Source organism: Dasypus novemcinctus, chromosome 15 (genome assembly GCF_030445035.2).
Source record: "Dasypus novemcinctus isolate mDasNov1 chromosome 15, mDasNov1.1.hap2, whole genome shotgun sequence".
Taxonomy (NCBI): domain Eukaryota; kingdom Metazoa; phylum Chordata; class Mammalia; order Cingulata; family Dasypodidae; genus Dasypus; species Dasypus novemcinctus.
The window spans coordinates 19,553,418-19,571,225 of NC_080687.1; the positions used below are offsets into that span (position 1 = coordinate 19,553,418).

A 17,808-nucleotide genomic window follows, 5' to 3' on the forward strand; every position below is an offset into this window, starting at 1 on the left:
ATGAAAACCCTGGACCCCATACTAAGTCCACACTATACTGTGTATTATTTGATAAATATATCACACCCACACCAACATGTCCACACAAGAATAATGTTTTTTTTAAATTTCATTTCGAGCTCATGGAACCCTGATTAAGAACCCCTGCTCAAGACTCTAGATTGGGAGTGGACAAATTACAGCCCACAGGTGGGCTACCTGTTTCTGTAAATAAAACTTTTGGAACACAGCCATGCCGATTGATTTACATACTTTCTATGGCTGCTTTCACTCTACAATGGCAGAGTTGACTAACTGCAGCTGAGACTGCGTGGCTCCAAAGCCTGAAATATTTACTATCAGGGCCTTTAAGAAAAAGTTTGCCAACTCCTGATCTAGATCAATGCTTCTTAACCTTTCTCTACCCCTATCTGAGGAACCCATAGATGTGTTTCAGTGGTCTGTGAAGCACCTGAAATTTTATGCAAAACTGTGTGCAGATGTATTACACATATTATTCTGGCAAGAGTATCCTTGACTTTCATCAAATTCCAAAAGAGATCCAAGATCCAAAATAATCAACAATCATTGTTCTAAGTAGTCAAAATGTTAATTGCTTGTATTAAGCTAGATCAACAGTTCTCAAACTTCTTAATCTCAGTACCTCTTTATATTTTAAAATATTATTGGGACCTCAAAGAGCTTTTGCTAATGTGGGTTTTATTCATGGGTATTTACCATATTAGAAATTATAACTAAGAGGATGTTTTAAAAATATTAATAAACCCATTACATATTAACATGTAACATGGCATTACATTACATTTTTTTGCAAATCCTTTTAATGTCTGGCTTTAAAAAGATCTCCCGCCTTGAGATATCTCAGTCTGTTGTGATATCACAAGTCTTCTGTACACTACTGAGAGAATGAGAGGGAGAAAGAGAAACAATGGTTTAGGATTATTATGAAAATAGTTTTATTATAGTGGACCCCCTGAAAGGTCTCAGGACCCACAAAGATTTCTAGACCATCTTTTTAGAGAAGTGTGTATTTGGACTGCATTATTTTTTTTTCTTGTTGAATTTTACTCTTATTTTGGCATTGGCTTGCATTGAGGGATGCTGTAGGAAACAATTTTGGAAGCTTGCTCTGCTATTTATTGTTGGCATTTTGGTGAGGCATCTGTCCAGTAAAAAAAGGGGAACAGTGCACATTACGCCTTTCATGAGGAACCACAGGAGCCATTTCCTTCATGTTTCAGTGACAGGAGAAGCCGTGTGCCACTTCTGAGCCACTGGTAGGTTTTTAAATCTTATTAAAACAGATTTTCCTAACTAATTATATTTTCTTCTTTGCATGAGCAACTAGGAAGCTCAGAGTCTAACTTCCAGTCTACTTTCAGCTCTTGTATATGGTATGCATGTCTGTGTACTAAACTTATCGCTGACTTTCTTGTTTTCCTTTTCTTTTTCCCTTCTCTCAGTTTCTTCATCTATGTCTTGCTATCCATTTATATTTTTGTAAGTTCTGTTATGAATTATTCAACTCATTTCTGTAAATTGTCTTATCTATTTTTGAATAAGGTTGAGTGTAAATCTGTTGAAATAAAAGTTTTTCCTTTATCATATTATTGTGTAAAGCATTTGTGTAAAACATTAGCATCTAATAGATTTTAGAATCCATTTCATTACAGAAAGTGAATCACTTTCTTTTTTAGTATTGTATTTTTTAGTATAGTACCCTAGATAAGTGGAAACTTAACCATCCTGTATCTGGATGTATTAAAATGTTATTTTGGTTCATTATATACTATATATAGTACAGCTGCTTGGCAGTTTTGTTATTTACTTTGTGCCCACAAGCTCTGTCCTATTTTTCCATTTTATTTAAGCTTCATACACGCAGACATTCTTATTCTTAGTATTGTCGTTTTCATTTAGTCATAACAGGCATTCTTTTTTGTGTCTGCTTTTGGAACTTTTGTAAATTATTTTGAACCCTATCCATAGTTGTGTGTGTGTGTTTGTATCATTTTGGTTCTTCTGAGGACATCAGCAAGGGTTGCTGATTTTAAACTGGGGAATATTTAAAACAGTAATGTTTCTAAACTGTGATGCCTCCTCATATTTGTTACAACCTGAAATTAATTGAAACACTTCATTAAATCAAAGAGGATTCTGCAGGTGGTACTACAATAAAAATATTAAGGATTTGTGTTACATATGGTCTTCCTTAATTCATCAATTGGCTAAATGTATTTTATAAAAAGAGCTATTTTGTTGAGATTTTTAGAGAAAAAAATTACTGTTATACTTCATGCCAAGTGAATGGGGTAGAAATCAAAATGTATTTTGCATAAAGTATTGATTCTTGTAATTTTTTAAAGAATAGACTCTGCATATTTGTTACTATATAGATGCTGTCATTTCAATTTTCAGAAGACTGTGCAGTCTTTTTTAACTGATGAAGAACAAGGCTTTGTCTTCCTGTAATTCTGAAGTGAAGTTGAGTCACCCAACAAGAAAACTAAATCCACTTAAAATATAGGCATTAGTAATAGAATGCTGAAACAAACCTCTGGATTAGCTTCATTGGCTTTCCTGCTTCTTTTGCATCCCAAAGCATAAGCTTAAATCGTCTCAGAAGGACAAAGTCCGCCAGTTTATGGCATTTACTCAGGCTGGTGAAAGAACTGCTATATACTGTTTAACGCAGAATGAGTGGAAACTAGAAGTGGCAACAGACAGCTTCTTCCAAAACCCAGACTCATTCTACAAAGAATCCATGAGAAATTCAATAGACAAGAAGAAACTAGAACAACTGTATAACAGGTACAAAGGTAAGGTTATTAAAAATGAAAACAAACCCAACAACATTTTAAAAGTTGTAAACATTTTAAAAAAAATTCTAGGTAACAGAATGAATGTTATTATTTCTAGAATTTCTGATGTCATGTACAAAAGATCTCCAAGATGCTGTTCCTTCTCTTCCTGATAATTCGCTGCAAACTCAAGTAATTTCAGTGAAATTGTGGCATTCAATCAGTATAAATTAGGAGTAGAATGAGAAGAGAGGAGTCTAAAGGTTTAAATAGGTGCATACTCTCACGCAGCTTGTTTTGTGCAGTGAGTGTGATATGTTGAATACCAGTTGAAAGGAAATAGTCATTGTATTGAGGTTTAGGGTCATGGGCTGGGTGACTGTACCTGTTAATACTCTATTTTTTCCAAGCACTTCTTTCTTTTTTCTTTTTAATTCATAATAAACTTTATTTTTAGAGAAGTCTTAGATTACAGAAAAGTTAAATCAAAAGTATAGGGGATTTCCATATAAGCCTCTTTACCCACATAACATATTTTCCCCTATTATGAACATCTTACATTACTGAGGTACATTTGTAACAATTGATGAAACAAATTGAAGCATTGCTACTAATCAGGGTCTGTAGTTTATGGTTTGCACTTTGTGCTGTACAGTTTTATAGACCTTGACAAACATAGAATGTCCTGTATGCATCGTCAGGTACTTCTGTTTAAACCGAAATATTTGCGGGCAAGAAGATTGTTTAAGAATAATACCAAATCATGAAAATAATTCTGAAAATAAGGGTAAAATCAGCCTTATTTTAGCACAATGTAATTTTGTTTTAGCACTTAAACAGCTTCAGCTGTTAAAGCTTTGGGGCAAACTCTCAGCAAAGATGTATTTGTGTTGGAGATAAACAGTTTTTACTTTTATTGAAATTAGTACTTAAAATGGAGTTTCTCCTAACAAGATAGTTGTGCTGTAAAAATAAGTCTGCCTTGATGAATATATACAAATCCAAATCACTTAGCAGATTTTAAAAATTTCATGTCAGATGTTAAGTATGTGCTGCATTGGGAACGGCAGCAGCAATTCCAGTGTTGACTTATTTTGCATTTTCTTTTTGGCTGTTTTTATGGTTTATTTCAAAAATTAAAAAATCATTTAAACAAATATCACCACAGGCAGAATAATTTACTTGATTTTAAATTCTTACTTATTGTAATTTTTCACTTTCAAAAATATGGTGAAAGTATTTTAATTTGTCTGGATCTGAAAAATGAATAGAAAATTACTTTTTTTTTTAAGTCTTGACTCAGAAACATACTCTGTGGTAAAAACCACAGATTTATACTTATAGTTCTCAAAATGAAACTTAAAAAAAAATTAAGCTTCATTGTTTTTAAAAATTTTTACTAAGTTATTTCTTCAGCTAATTTTGTTAAGTCAAATTATGCAAATTATTTAGGCTATTCAAATTTATGCTGCTACCTTTGGAAAAAATACTTTTATATAAGTGACAATCATAAGTCTTTATGCTTTGATTTAAACTTCATCCCTTTGCCATAATTTAATTTTATTCATACAACTCTCATCATTTTAAGTAGATATCTGGTACAAATACTGTTGACAGATAGAACATTGGTTATTATGTTAATACATACAAATTAATTACAATTGAATGAGTATTTCTGAAATTACTTTAAAATATTCAGTGCTATTGTATCTGAAATTTACCAAGATTATTTATTAGGTGAGAGCTTTGTATATCAATTTTTCTATTATCCTGAAGTTGAACTAAGAGGATAAGCACTAATTTTTTGTAGAACCCTCGTCCTATAAACCCACAGTTGAATTTGTTCTCTCCCTATTATAGAAGAGTACAATTAAAAGAATGTTTATGGTTCCATTCATTTAATTTATGTCATCATTTGGGTAATATATAGTCCTTAAGTGACCAAAATTCAATTTCGTTTGAAAGAAAAAAAGAGAAGTTTATCACAGCTAATCTTTATTTGAGCAAAGGCACTAAAATTTTCCATTTTCCACCCTCTAATCAACAGAATTAAGACATATGTTATTACAAAAAAACGACATTTTATGTTATAATATTATGATATGTATAATTTCTGTGAAATTACTAGACCTAGTTTAGGGAGGTCTTACTGTGTTGATCTTGATAGATTTTTACTGTTTGATTTTTCTGACAGAGAAATGCTAAGTTCCTTAATTTTACTTCTAAACTAGAAATAGGGGGGAAAAGTCTGACTTTCTAAACTGTTAAACATAGATGCATGACCTAAATGATTTTGAAAACTTGTACTGTGGCATTAAAACAAACAAATGAAATCACTTACAAAGAAATAAATCATACTCTTGCTTTAGCAGGGTTTTGATAATATTTAAAATGTTATGAATACTTTATCAATTCAGTATCAATTGTAGCAGTTTGCCTTTGGCAGAGTGAATTCTATAAATTTGAATTTTTATTTTGCAAGTTAAATTGTTTTTAGTGATGAAGTTTTTCTCAAAGCAATTTCAATAATTTTGCCCCTAAATCCCAGAAAAACAGATTTGAAAAATGAGACTATTTCTGTATAAATTCTTTTATGTTGTTTTTGTTCTATATATTTCTTTCATTTGCAGTAGAAAATTACAGTTCATTAATTGATGTATTTGAAACACTGTTTCTGAAACTATGCAGTGAAGTAGTGTGAATCTAAGCATGTATTTTAGCAATACTTCTCAAAATGGTGTAACTTTTTTCCTCTTTAATTTTAACTGTAGACCCACAAGATGAAAATAAAATTGGAATTGATGGGATTCAACAGTTTTGTGATGATTTAAGCTTAGACCCTGCCAGTATCAGCGTTTTGGTCATTGCATGGAAATTCAGAGCAGCTACTCAATGTGAATTTAGCAAAAAGGAATTTGTTGATGGCATGACAGAGCTTGGGTAAGTCAATTGTTTTCTGTTTAAATTTCTTTCAGAAATGAAAATTAATTTTAATCTGTGTCTATTTTATTGGTATATTTTATAAATTTCTTAAGTGTCTGTACTTTTAAGCCTTTCATTTCCTTTTAAATTCCAGTTTAGGGGAGCAGGTGCAGCTCAGTGGTTGAGTGCTTGCTTCCTGTGTACAAAGTCCTGAGTTCAATCCCCAGTGCCTCCTAAAAAAAATTTTTTTTTAATTAAAAATAAATTCCAGTTTAAAGCATTATTTAATTTTTTCCTTTCAGTTTTGAATTGACAGCAAACATCAAGTGTTTTCTTTGTTTATCTTCAGCCATTCACTTATTCCTAACACTATGTACAAAATATGTAATTTACTGTGTTATTATTAAACAGTAGGAAAATATCATTTTGCTTTATACTTGTAATCTTTCTTTGTTCTACCTAAAGATATGATAAAAACTTCATTGATAATTTAAGATGTTTCTCACTTGTCAGATAAATCATAGAAGTAAATGAAAGCACCTACTACAACCATCCTTTAATCGTTAGACTTATCGAGCTGTTTCATGGGGTGTTATAAAAGCCTGCTTGACTTGTTGATATTTCTGATAGTCTGATATTTCAATGTTGACAACTTCAAATAGATTATTTTAAGCTGCTGAAGGAGATCTTACTACATTCTAATAATATCTTACCACATTCTTGGTTGTATTAAACCAAACAAGCAAGCAACCATTATGATAATGTAACATTTAGTGTTTCTTGAGACATTTCTTCATGTCCCTTGCACTTAGGAAAGACTGAATGGATTACCAGTAGTTTTAGAATGGAAAACACCTCTTAAGAAGTATCCCATTGGTATTGTACTATACTATCCCCTCTCTTAAAATCTCCCCCATGTGGGAAATTTTGTAAACAAGTGCTTCTTATGGAAATACTAGCATTTTTTAGGCGTTGTCTAAAAGTATATTACAAAGTGAATTTTTAAAATTACTGACTATTATCCTTTTAAGTGCTTTATCTTATGACATTTTAAAGATATTGGATATAAATCTTTCCAAAATGTATTAGATATAATTTCATGCCCACTTAAATAGAGTATGAACAATGTAATTTAAGGTTACAAGTTTATGGTGGGATAACACTCCCTGCGTGTTACAGAGCAGTGAAAGGTGAAAACATTTCGTAAATATTAAAATGCTATACTAAGTCAAAGTATTATTAATGCTTTATTATACTATAATTTAGCGATAACCTCCGTGCTCTTAGAAATATAATGAACTGTTTTATTCTAGGCTAAATAGCTCTGAGATTTTGTTGTTTGTTTTTTTAAGGCAGTCATGGGGATTGAACCCAGAACCTCTTACATGGGAACCTCTTACATGTGCTCAACCACTGAGCTACACCCACTCCCCAAATAGCACTAGGATTTTAAAACTTCTTTAGATTTTCTATCTGCTGTACTATTATTTTTTCACACTTTTTTTCCTGGCTATTAGCGCTCTTGACTATAATTAGAGGACCTGCCTTTAACAGTTGATCCTAAATCCTTTCATTTGAAGTTTGAGGATCCTTAAGTAAACTGAGTGAAATTTCTGAGCTTGGTGTTTATATATAGTGGATTAGGTAATTTGGACCAATCGTACTGCATAGAACTAGAAAAACTGGACCACATGTATTAGCCAAAGGGGTGTTGATGCAGAGTACTAGAAATCTGTTGACTTTTATAAAAGGTATTTATTTGGGGTAGAAGCTTACAGTTACAAAACCCTAAAGAGTCCAACTCAAGGCTGCTTTCTCACCAAAGTCAACTGTCATGTGTTGAAACATGATGATGGGTAATCTCGGCCTGGTCTTTCCTTCCTTCTTCCTCTTACGGCTCTGTCGTCCCAAGCTTCTTTCGATCTTAGCTGTAGGCAGTCATAGGGCTTGTTTCCTTCCAGGCTGTCTCAGCTGCTCAGCTGTTCTGTTCTCTTTGGCTGTAAACTAAAAAGAGAATGGCTTATCTCTCCCAGGCTTTGGCTGTTTGAGCTTTCTCCTTTCTGTCACATGACATGTCTTCTGGCATCTATGGAGCTCTCTCTCTTCCTGTGTGTCTTCTTTTTTTAAGTATATTTTTTATTTATTTTTAAAAGATACTTAAATTACATAAAGTGTTACATTAAAAAAGTTAAGGGATTCCCGTATGTCACACTCCCCACACCTCCCACCCTTCCCCACATTAACAACTTCTTTCATTAGTGTGGTACATTCATTGTAATTGATGAACCCATTTTGTAACATTGCCACTGAGCATGGACTATAGTTTATATTGTAGTTTATACTCTCTCTCATTCAATTCTGTAGGTTATGGCCATATGTATAATGACCCATATCTGCCGTGCAGTGTCACTCAGGACAATTACAAGTCCTGAAAATGCCCCCATATTATACCTCTTTGTCCCTTTCTCTCACTTCAGCACCTCCAGTGGCCACTGTCTCCACATCAGTGATATAATTTCTTCCATTGCTAGAATTGCAATAAGTCTATAGAATACCAGTTATCCACTCTAGTCCATTTTTTATTCCCAAATTCTGAGAATTCTGGGATGGTGATGCCCACTCCACCTCTAATTGAGAGGAGGCTTCCATCCCGTACAGCCAATGTATGGCACTCTGTTTGCAGTTGTAGACTGTCTTGGTTCTTTGGTGTGGTGGTTATCCATTCTCACCTCCTTGTTAGTTGTCCTGGGTGAGTCCAATGAACTGGAGAGTAGGTATTGCAACCCTTCTGAGGCTCAGGGCCCAGCTGGCATGTGGACAGTCCAGAGATTCAAGTCTCTTGGCCGTACATTTAGTGTAGCAGTTTGATATAGTTAGGAATTCCAAAAATAGATACTGGATTATATTTGTAAACTGGTCTGTATCTGGGCATGATTAAATTATGATTAGGACTTTGATTGGGCAACATCAGTAGCGTGTTGAGTCTGGGTGGGGACTCACAGATAAAAGACATGGCAAAGATATACAGGGGTGTCCCCCACGTAGGGGAACCCAACGTTCAAGGAGTGCACCCTGTAAGGAGAGCTGCCCTGTGTGGAAAAAGTGCACACGGAGAGCTGACGCAGCAAGATGACACAACAAAAAGAGACACAGATTCCTGGTGCCACTAACAAGAATACAAGCAGACACAGAAGAACACACAGCAAATGGACACAGAGAGCAGACAATTGAGGGGGAGGGAAAGGGGAGAGAAATAAATTTTAAAAAATAAATCTATAAAAATCTTAAAAAAAAAAAAAGGGCATGGCAAAGAGACAGAGAACTTTTTTGATGTTGGAGTTTGATGCTGAAATCTTAAGCTGGAGCCCTAAGAAGTAAGCACATAGAGGAATAGAGACAGCTCCTTAGACACAGGAGAAGCCCTGGGGAGAGATGGAGCTGTTCGTCGGATAGTCTGCAGCTGACTCTGTGGAGAGAGCCTCATTGTCTACAGCTGACCTTGAGGAGAAAACAGGACCTTATCCCAGAGAGAAATGAACCCTGGGAAGAGAGGAACCCAGGAAGCCTGAACCCTGGTAGACATTGGCAGCTATCTTGCTCCAACATGTGGCAAAAGACTTTGGTGAGGGAAGTAACTTAGGCTTGATGGCCTTGTAACTAAGCTTCTACCCCAAATAAATATGAAGCCAACAGATTTCTGGTATTTTACATCAACACTCCTTTGGATGACTAATATACCTACCAACTCCAGCACCAACTATAGGTTCAAATAAAAGGGACAGAAGAGGCATGTGTAGAGAAGTCATATCTGAGTCCAACTGTGTCACACTTGGGAGCACAAACTCCACAGTTGGGCCCACTGGTGAGGCATTGACCTCTGGAGCTACCTGCCATAACCTAGGACCATGAGGAACCCCCTTCTTGGGGTAGTATCTACTTGAATTTAATCCAATCAAAGAGTATCATACCCAGAAGCACAGACCAGTTGACAAACGTAATTGCTCTTTTTTGGGATTCATAAATTCAAAGTGCCACAACACATACTAAAGAAAATCTTCTTAAAGGCTTTAGAGAGCTAACAAGGTAGTGAAGAGTTGTGAATCCAAAGAGACAAGCTTACCTTTCAGGCTGCTTTTACCCTGAAGGCATTTGCCCATTCTTTTGCCAAAGCAGATACTACCCCAAGAAGGGGGTTCCTTTACTCCTGGAGTACAGATCTTCTGATTCCAAACTCAAGTTATCCAGTCCTCTACACTTAGTAAGCATGGGTCTCCAATTTTGTCTCCCTACTCACATAAGGCTGAGATAAGCATAGGTGTTACCTCTGGGAAGGCCTCCCAACTCATTTTGAAGTCTCTTAGCCATATAGACTCATTTGTCTTTACCTTTCCCCCTTTTATTCAAGGTCTTTTTCCAGTTGCATTACTCATTGGTGTTTGGTAGTAATCCCTTTCAGCCCACCAAGGGGACAGGGACTCAACCCTGAGTCATGCCCTACTGACATGGTTGAGTCAAAAGCTCTAAATGGATTTGATCAAGTAAACTTAAAACGTTTGAATTTAATACAGTCAAAGAGTATCATACTCAGAAGCACAGACAGTTGACAAACGTAATTTCTCTTTTTTGGGATTCATAAATTCAAAGTGCCACAACACATACTAAAGAAAATCTTCTTAAAGGCTTTAGAGAGCTAACAAGGTAGTGAAGAGTTGTGAATCCAAAGAGACAAGCTTACCTTTCAGGCTGCTTTTACACTGAAGGCATTTGCCCATTCTTTTGATAGCCTTATGTGAGTAGGGAGACAAAATTGGAGACCCATGCTTACCAAGTGTAGAGGACTGGATAACTTGAGTTTGGAATCAGAAGATCTGTACTCCAGGAGTAAAGGTGAACTGGAAATCCTCACAGAAGCTCCTCCAAGCTCAAGTCATTTGGGTAGCCTAGAAAATATCAATCCCTAAAATTGGATGAAGGTGATTCCAGATTATGAGTCCTCTCTGGTGCCAGGCAAAGACAAAGTAAAATGTTTTTTTGGAAAAATTTAATTATCCTACATTATTCAAATACAGTGCTTAGCACAAAATCGGAAATAAGTAGACATATGAGGAGATAGGATGACATTAACAAGAGCCAACAGAAAAAGAAAACCATAGAAATGGGCCCACGGAGCTCCAGATAATAGAATTTTTCTTTTAACAAATCAATTTTATTGATACATATTAATAAAGCATAAATCTATCCAAAGTGTACAATCAATGGTGTATTATTCAGGCAAAGGAGTGCTGATGCAAAATACCAGAAATTGGTTAGTTTTTATAAAGGATATTTATTTGGGGTAGGAGCTTACAGATACCAGTTCATAAACATAAGTTCCTTCCCTCACCAAAGTCTATTTTCACGTGTTGGAGCAAGATGGCTGCTGATGTCTGTGAGGGTTTAGACTTCAGCATTGAAGTTCAACATCAAAACTCCAACATCGGGAAGCAGACTTGGCCCAATGGATAGGGCATCCGCCTACCACATGGGAGGTCCAGGGTTCAAAACCCAGGCCTCCTTGACCATGTGGAGCTGGCCCATGTGCAGTGCTGATGCGCACAAGGAATGCCCTGCCATGCAGGGGTGTCCCCTGCGTAGGGGAGCCCCACGCGCAAGGAGTGCGCCCCGTAAAGAGAGCCGCCCAGTGCGAAAGAAAGTGCTGCCAACCCAAGAATGCTGCCACACACACGGAGAGCTGACACAGCAAGATGACGCAACAAAAAGAAACAGATTCCTTATGCCACTGAGAAGGATAGAAGTGGTCACAGAAGAACACAGCGAATGGACACAGAGAGTGGACAACTGGGGGGGTGGGGGAGGGGAGGATAAATAAAATAAATCTAAAAAAAAAAATCAAAACTCATCACCTCAATCTCTCTATCCTTCCCCTGCTGTACATAGTTGCTATCTGTTTCCTTCTCTAGTGTATTGGTATTTATATTTCATGAAAACAGACATATATACAATATCACTCATTTTTGTGTTTTACTTGAGGTTTTACTATCATATAAATCCCATGTTACATTTTTAAGCTTTCTTTCTAGTAATATATATGACCTTAGACTTCCCCTTTCAACCACTGTCATACCCATGTAATAGCTCTGCTAGGTACAAACACCATGGATATGCTTTCAACATTTTTTGTTCATTTCCAAAGATTTACAACCTTTTTTTACTAATTCTGCATATATTAACCCTCAGCTTTCCATTCTCTACCCTACTCCTATTTTCTGGTGACCTATATTCTAATTATTAATTCCATGAGTTTACATAATACATTTAGTCCATAATCAATCATGCACTATTTGTCCTTTTGTGTCTGGCTTGCTTCACTCAACATAATGTCCTCCAGGTTCATGTATGTTGTCATATGCTTCATGACTTCATTTTTCTTACCACTGCATAATATTCCATTGTGTGTATATACCGCAGTTTGTTTATCCATTCATCAATTGATGGACACCTGGGTTGTTTCCAGATTTTGACAATCATGAATAATGCTGCTCTGAACATGGGTGTGCAGATGTCTGTTTATGTCTCTGCTCTCAGTTCTTCTGGGTATATACCTAGTAATGGTATTGCTGGGTCACATGGCAAGTTATATTCAACTTTGTTAGGAACTGCCAGTCCTCCACAGTGGCTGTACCATTCTACATTCCCCCCAACAGTGAATAAGCATTCTTGTCTCTCCACATCCTCCCCAACATTTATAGTTTTCTGACTTTTTAATAGTGACCAGTCTAATAGGTGTGATTTGCATTTCCCTAATTGCTAGTGATATTGAACATTTTTTCTTTTTTTTCCTCTTTTTTAAGAATACAAATATATAATGCATTACGTATTCATTTTATATGTGCTGGTAAGTATAAAATTACATTTATGTGAGGAAATGAACATATGATTATTTAGAAGTGAAAATATTCTCCAAGCTGGAGTAGGTAGACTTTTTGTGTAATATTAAGTGAAAAATAAATCAAGGAATAAAAATATGGGCATTTTAAATAACATATAGAACTTTTAAAGCCAGCAAGCATTTTATCATTAGGAATGTACAGTAGCTTTTTAGAATAAGAGAAAAATTTATAAAACACATTGAAAACTAAAATCCCAAATTATAGATGTTTCAGATTTCCCAAACACCTTATTCATTTTGCTAATTTCTGGCTCAAGGAATTAAAATGTACATTTTTATAGTGGCCAAAATAAATTAATTGGCTTGTAAATTGCTAATGTTTGTAATGTAAATTTCAAAATAAATTGTATAATCATCTAAAATTACATACTAATGCTTATATTTCCACTGTACAAGGACTGAAATCACATTTTGGCACAGAGCTTATGTGTATGTGTGCGTGTGCATCTGAGTGTGTCCATGTGTCAGCTGTGACCACTAGCATCCTTTGGACACAACCAAATTTTAGGTGTTTGTGTGTACATATAGTGCTGGTTTGACTTCTATAATAAAGTTATATCCAAGTAGCTTACAATGTAAACAATACTAAGGTGAGAGCATGTGGTAAAACTGTGCTTGCTAATGATATTACAATTTGAATATAATCAACATTTTTTCATGTGTTTCTTCACCATTTGTCAGATAATAGAATTTTTAACAGACTTTTTTTTTTTTTTAAAGATTTATTTATTTATTTAATTCCCCCCCCTCCCCTGGTTGTCTGTTCTTGGTGTCTATTTGCTGCGTCTTGTTTCTTTGTCGTCAGCGGCACAGGAAGTGTGGGTGGCGCCATTCCTGGGCAGGCTGCTCTTTCTTTTCACGCTGGGCGGCTTTCCTCATGGGCGCACTCCTTGCGCGTGGGGCTCCCCCACACGGGGGACACCCCTGTGTGGCACGGCACTCCTTGCGCGCATCAGCACTGCTCATGGCCAGCTCCACACGGGTCAAGGAGGCCTGGGGTTTGAACCGCGGACCTCCCATATGGTAGACGGACGCCCTAACCACTGGGCCAAAGTCCATTTCCCTTAACAGACTTTTAAAAGAACTTCACTTATTGTTTCAGGAAACAAAAGACTGAAAAATTGCCAGAGAGTTAGACATGATAAGAAAAAGAAAGTGACATAACAGAACTAGAAACACTAAAAATCGACAATCTTGAAACACATGAACATAGTAGGACTTATGCGCATTCCCACCTGTATTTGATATTTCCTCTGCGTAGAATTATCTTCTCATAGACTTTTGCAAGTCTCATCTTCTAACCTCACTCAGTTCTCTGCTCACATGTCACCTCCTGAGAGAATTTGTCCCTGACCACTCACCTAAAAATACCATCCCCACCCCTCACATGCTACCTTTACTCTTTTACCCTGCCTTATTTTTCCTCTTTGCATTATCACTACCTGAAATTATATTACACATTGCTTTGCTACAAGAGTGTAAGTTCCATGAAGACATGGACCTTATCTGTATTATCTGTCACTGTGTCGTAGCACCTTAACAGTACCCGGCATATGGTGAGCACTTCACTAGTATTTATTTCATGAATTAATGAATAAATGAATAGTTCAGTATGTCATTTCCAAATATGTATATATCTATATATGATTTTATAACAGTCCAAACAATGTGATCTTGGTTTAAGGATAAAGAGACCCATGGAACATAATAAAGATTCCAGAAAAATACATCTGTACATATTATTTTGTTATTTTTCTAACAGAGCTGTTGATGCAATTCAGTGTGGGAAAGGAAATCTTTTCAACAATGCTGAAACAACTGGATAAACACATGAAAAAAACAAAATCCTTACCTATACCATACACAAAAATTAATTTGAGGTGGATTATAGATCTTTCCAAGAAATGTCAAACTATAAACACAGAGGATAATATCAGTAAGGAAACTGAAATCTGAACAGTTACTGGCCTAATGAGCTTATTTAGAATATACTTATCATCCTGAAGAATACATTTTCTTTTTAGAGGCACATAGAACATTTATAAAAATTGACTGAACGGATTTTTCACATGTTCATTCTATTAGTTACTAAGAAGCATGTGAAAAATCTCCACTATGATTATGGATTTGTATCTTTCTTAATGTAGTTGTTAATTTTTGTTCTAAGTATTGTCGAGCTATTTAATAAATGCACAAAAATGTAAATTACCTTCTAGTGAAATAAACCTTTTGTAATTATGCAATGTCTTTCCTCATCTCTAGAATGACTTTTTAAAAAAAATTAGAGAAGTGGGTTTACAGAAAATCATGCATAAAATATACTGTTCTCATATCCCACTCTATTAACAACTCACTTTGCCCTGGTGCATTTGTGACAAATAATGAAAACATGTTTTTATAATTATACTATTAACTGTAGTTCATAGTTTAACTTAGGGTTCATTGTGTAGCACAGTTCCATGGATTTTTAAAAAAAATTTTATTCTGTTACCACATATGCAACCTAACATTTCCCCTTTTAACCACATTCAGATATATAGTTTAGTGCTGTTAAATACGTTCACTGTGTTTTGCTATCATCATCACCATCCATGACTAAAACATTTCCATTGTTCTAGTAGAAACCTTTTACATTTTAAATCTTAACTTCTTATTCTCTGTTCCCATCCCATCTCCTAGTAACTTTATGTTCTAGATTCTGACTTTGTGTATTTGGTTATTCTAATTATTTCAGATCAGTGAGTTCCTATATAGACTTTTTGTCCTTGTGTGTCTGGCTTATTTCATTCAACATCATATCTTCAAGGTTCATGTTGTTGTGTATCAGAACTTCATTCCTTTATATGGCTATTCCACTTTTTGTTTATCCATTCATTGGTTGATGGACACTTGGTTTGCTTCCATCTTTTGGCAATTGTGAATAATGACGTTATGAGCATTTGTGTGCAAATATCAGTTTGAGTTCCTGCTTTCAATTCTTTTGGGTGTTTACCTTGTAGTGGGATTGCCAGGTCATATGGTAATTTATTCTTAACTTTCAGAGGAACTTCCCAATTGTCTTCCATACCAGCTATACCATTTTACATTTCCACCAGCAATGAAGAAGAGTCCTTATTTCTCCACATCCTCTCCAACACTTGTAATTTTTCATTTTTTTTAATAGTCATTTTAGTGGATGTGAAATTATATCTCATTGTGGTTTTGTTTTTTTTAAAGATTTATTTTATTTATTTCTACTCCCCTTCCCCCCATTGTGTGCTCTCTTTGTCCATTCACTGTGTGTTCTTCTGTGTCTACCTGTATTCTCATTAAGTGGCTCCAGGAACCCATCCTGGGACTTACCGGAGTGATAGAGAGACGATTACTCTCTTGCGCCACTTCAACTCCCTGTTCTGCTATGTCTTCTTGTTTTCTCTCCTCTGTGTCTCTTGTTGTGTCATATTGCTATGCCAGCTCTCCACATCGGCCAGCACTCCTGCACGGGGCGGCTTTCCTGCGTTGGGTGGCTTTCCTGTACTGGGTGGCATCCCGATGCTGGGCGGCATTCCCACACGGCAACACTTCCGCACAGGGTGGCATTCCTGCATGGGGTGGCATTCCTGTGTGGGCCAGCTCGCCGCATGGGCCAGCTTACCCTCACCAGGAGGCCCTGGGCATCAAACCCTGGACCTCCTATATGGTAGACGGGAGCCCAATTGGTTGAGCCACATCCGTTTCCCTCATTGTGGTTTTGATTTGCATATCTCTGATTGCTAATGATGTTGAGCATCTTTTCATGTTCTTTTTGGCCATCTGTATATCTTCTTTGGAGAGCTATCTAGTCAAGTCTTTTGCCCATTTTTTAAATGGGTTATTTATCTTTTTGTTGAGCTGTAGGATTTCTTTAGAGATGTTGGACATTAAACCTTTATCAACTATTTGGTTTCCAAATATTTTCTCTTATTGTGTCAGTTGTCATTTTACTTTTATGATAAAGGCCTTGGAGGCAAAAGTTTTAAATTTTGATGAGGTCCCATTTGTCTATTTTCTCTTTTGTTGCTTGTGCTTTGGGTGTGAAGTCTAAGAAGTCATTGCCTAACACAAGGTCCTAAAGATGCTTCCCTACATTTTCTTCAGGAATTTGATAGTTCTGGCTCTTATAGTTAGGTCTTTGGTTCATTTTGAGTTTACTTTTGTATAAGGTGTGAGGTAGGGGGTCCTCCTTCTGTATTTGCAGTTGGAAATCTAGTTTTCCCACCACCATTTGTTGAAGAGACTATTCTTTCCAAACTAAGTGGTCTTCGTCCCATTGTCAAAAATCAGTTGGCGCACTTCTGCAAAGATGGTGGCAGCTGTGGGGTTCGGTGCTTGCCTGGACGCCTGGAGGCCTGGGACAGAAGGCTGCAGCATGGGCTGAGTCCTGGGCCCTTGGCAGTGGCAGCGGCAGTGGCCCGAGTGGGCTGGTGCAGCAATCACATGAAAGTTGCAGCACCTCAGGGTAGTGTCACAGTCTTAGCCCAGAAAAATCTTGACTCTGGGCAGATGGTGAGGAAACTGTTTTCATAAACAGTGCTGCCTGTAGTTTTCTTCATTGGAATATGAAGGAGAATATTATATGACACCAAGAGACTTCCTCTTTTCAGTAATGTTTGAGCAAGTGGAATGTAAGAGTTCAGTCAGGGAGCCGACAAAAGGGATATTGAGGATGTACTGGGAAGAATCCAAAAAGCGCATTGTGGATTAACCTTTTTTAGAGACCTTGGTGATAAAGGACTGATTTCATACACCAAGTATCTTTTCTTGCTTTCAATCCTCACTAAACCCCACACTGGGTTTCAGGTTGCTTTTAAAATATTGGATGCAGATGGCAATGAGATGGTAGAGAAAAGGGAATTTTTTAAGCTGCAGAAGATAAGTAAACAAGATGACTTGAATACAGTTATAACTAATGAAACAGAATGCCAGGAGCCAAAAGTGAAAGAATCTGATGTTAACACAACCCTTCAGATACATTTCCTTGGAGATAGAAGAGAAAATAAACTTCATTAAAAAGAATTTTCAAGATTTATGGAAAATTTATAAACAGAGATCCAGGAAATGGAATTCTTTCTGTTTTCTTTCTCTTTTTTTGAGGAATAAAGTATAAAGTCTTTATTG

General features: G+C 36.2%; 1 protein-coding gene and 1 pseudogene across 12 annotated transcripts in view; both read left to right on the top strand.

The window, feature by feature from the left end:
* Positions 1-17,808, top strand: part of DCUN1D2 (defective in cullin neddylation 1 domain containing 2) — a 50,470-nt gene that overhangs the window by 5,178 nt on the left and 27,484 nt on the right. For 3 of the 12 annotated variants that reach the window (XM_058276379.2, XM_004450751.4, XM_058276376.2), the window contains exons 2-4: positions 1,108-1,277; positions 2,419-2,819; positions 5,573-5,741. In XM_058276379.2, coding sequence (XP_058132362.1) covers positions 2,645-2,819; positions 5,573-5,741 — 344 coding nt within the window. In that variant the 5' untranslated portion in view covers positions 1,108-1,277; positions 2,419-2,644. Of the gene's footprint in view, positions 1-1,096; positions 1,278-2,396; positions 2,820-5,572; positions 5,742-17,808 lie in introns of all 12 variants that reach the window. The other 9 variants (XM_058276375.2, XM_058276378.1, XM_058276377.2 and 6 more) reach the window with 8 other exon arrangements.
* Positions 10,541-17,790, top strand: LOC139436570 (calcium uptake protein 2, mitochondrial pseudogene; annotated as a pseudogene).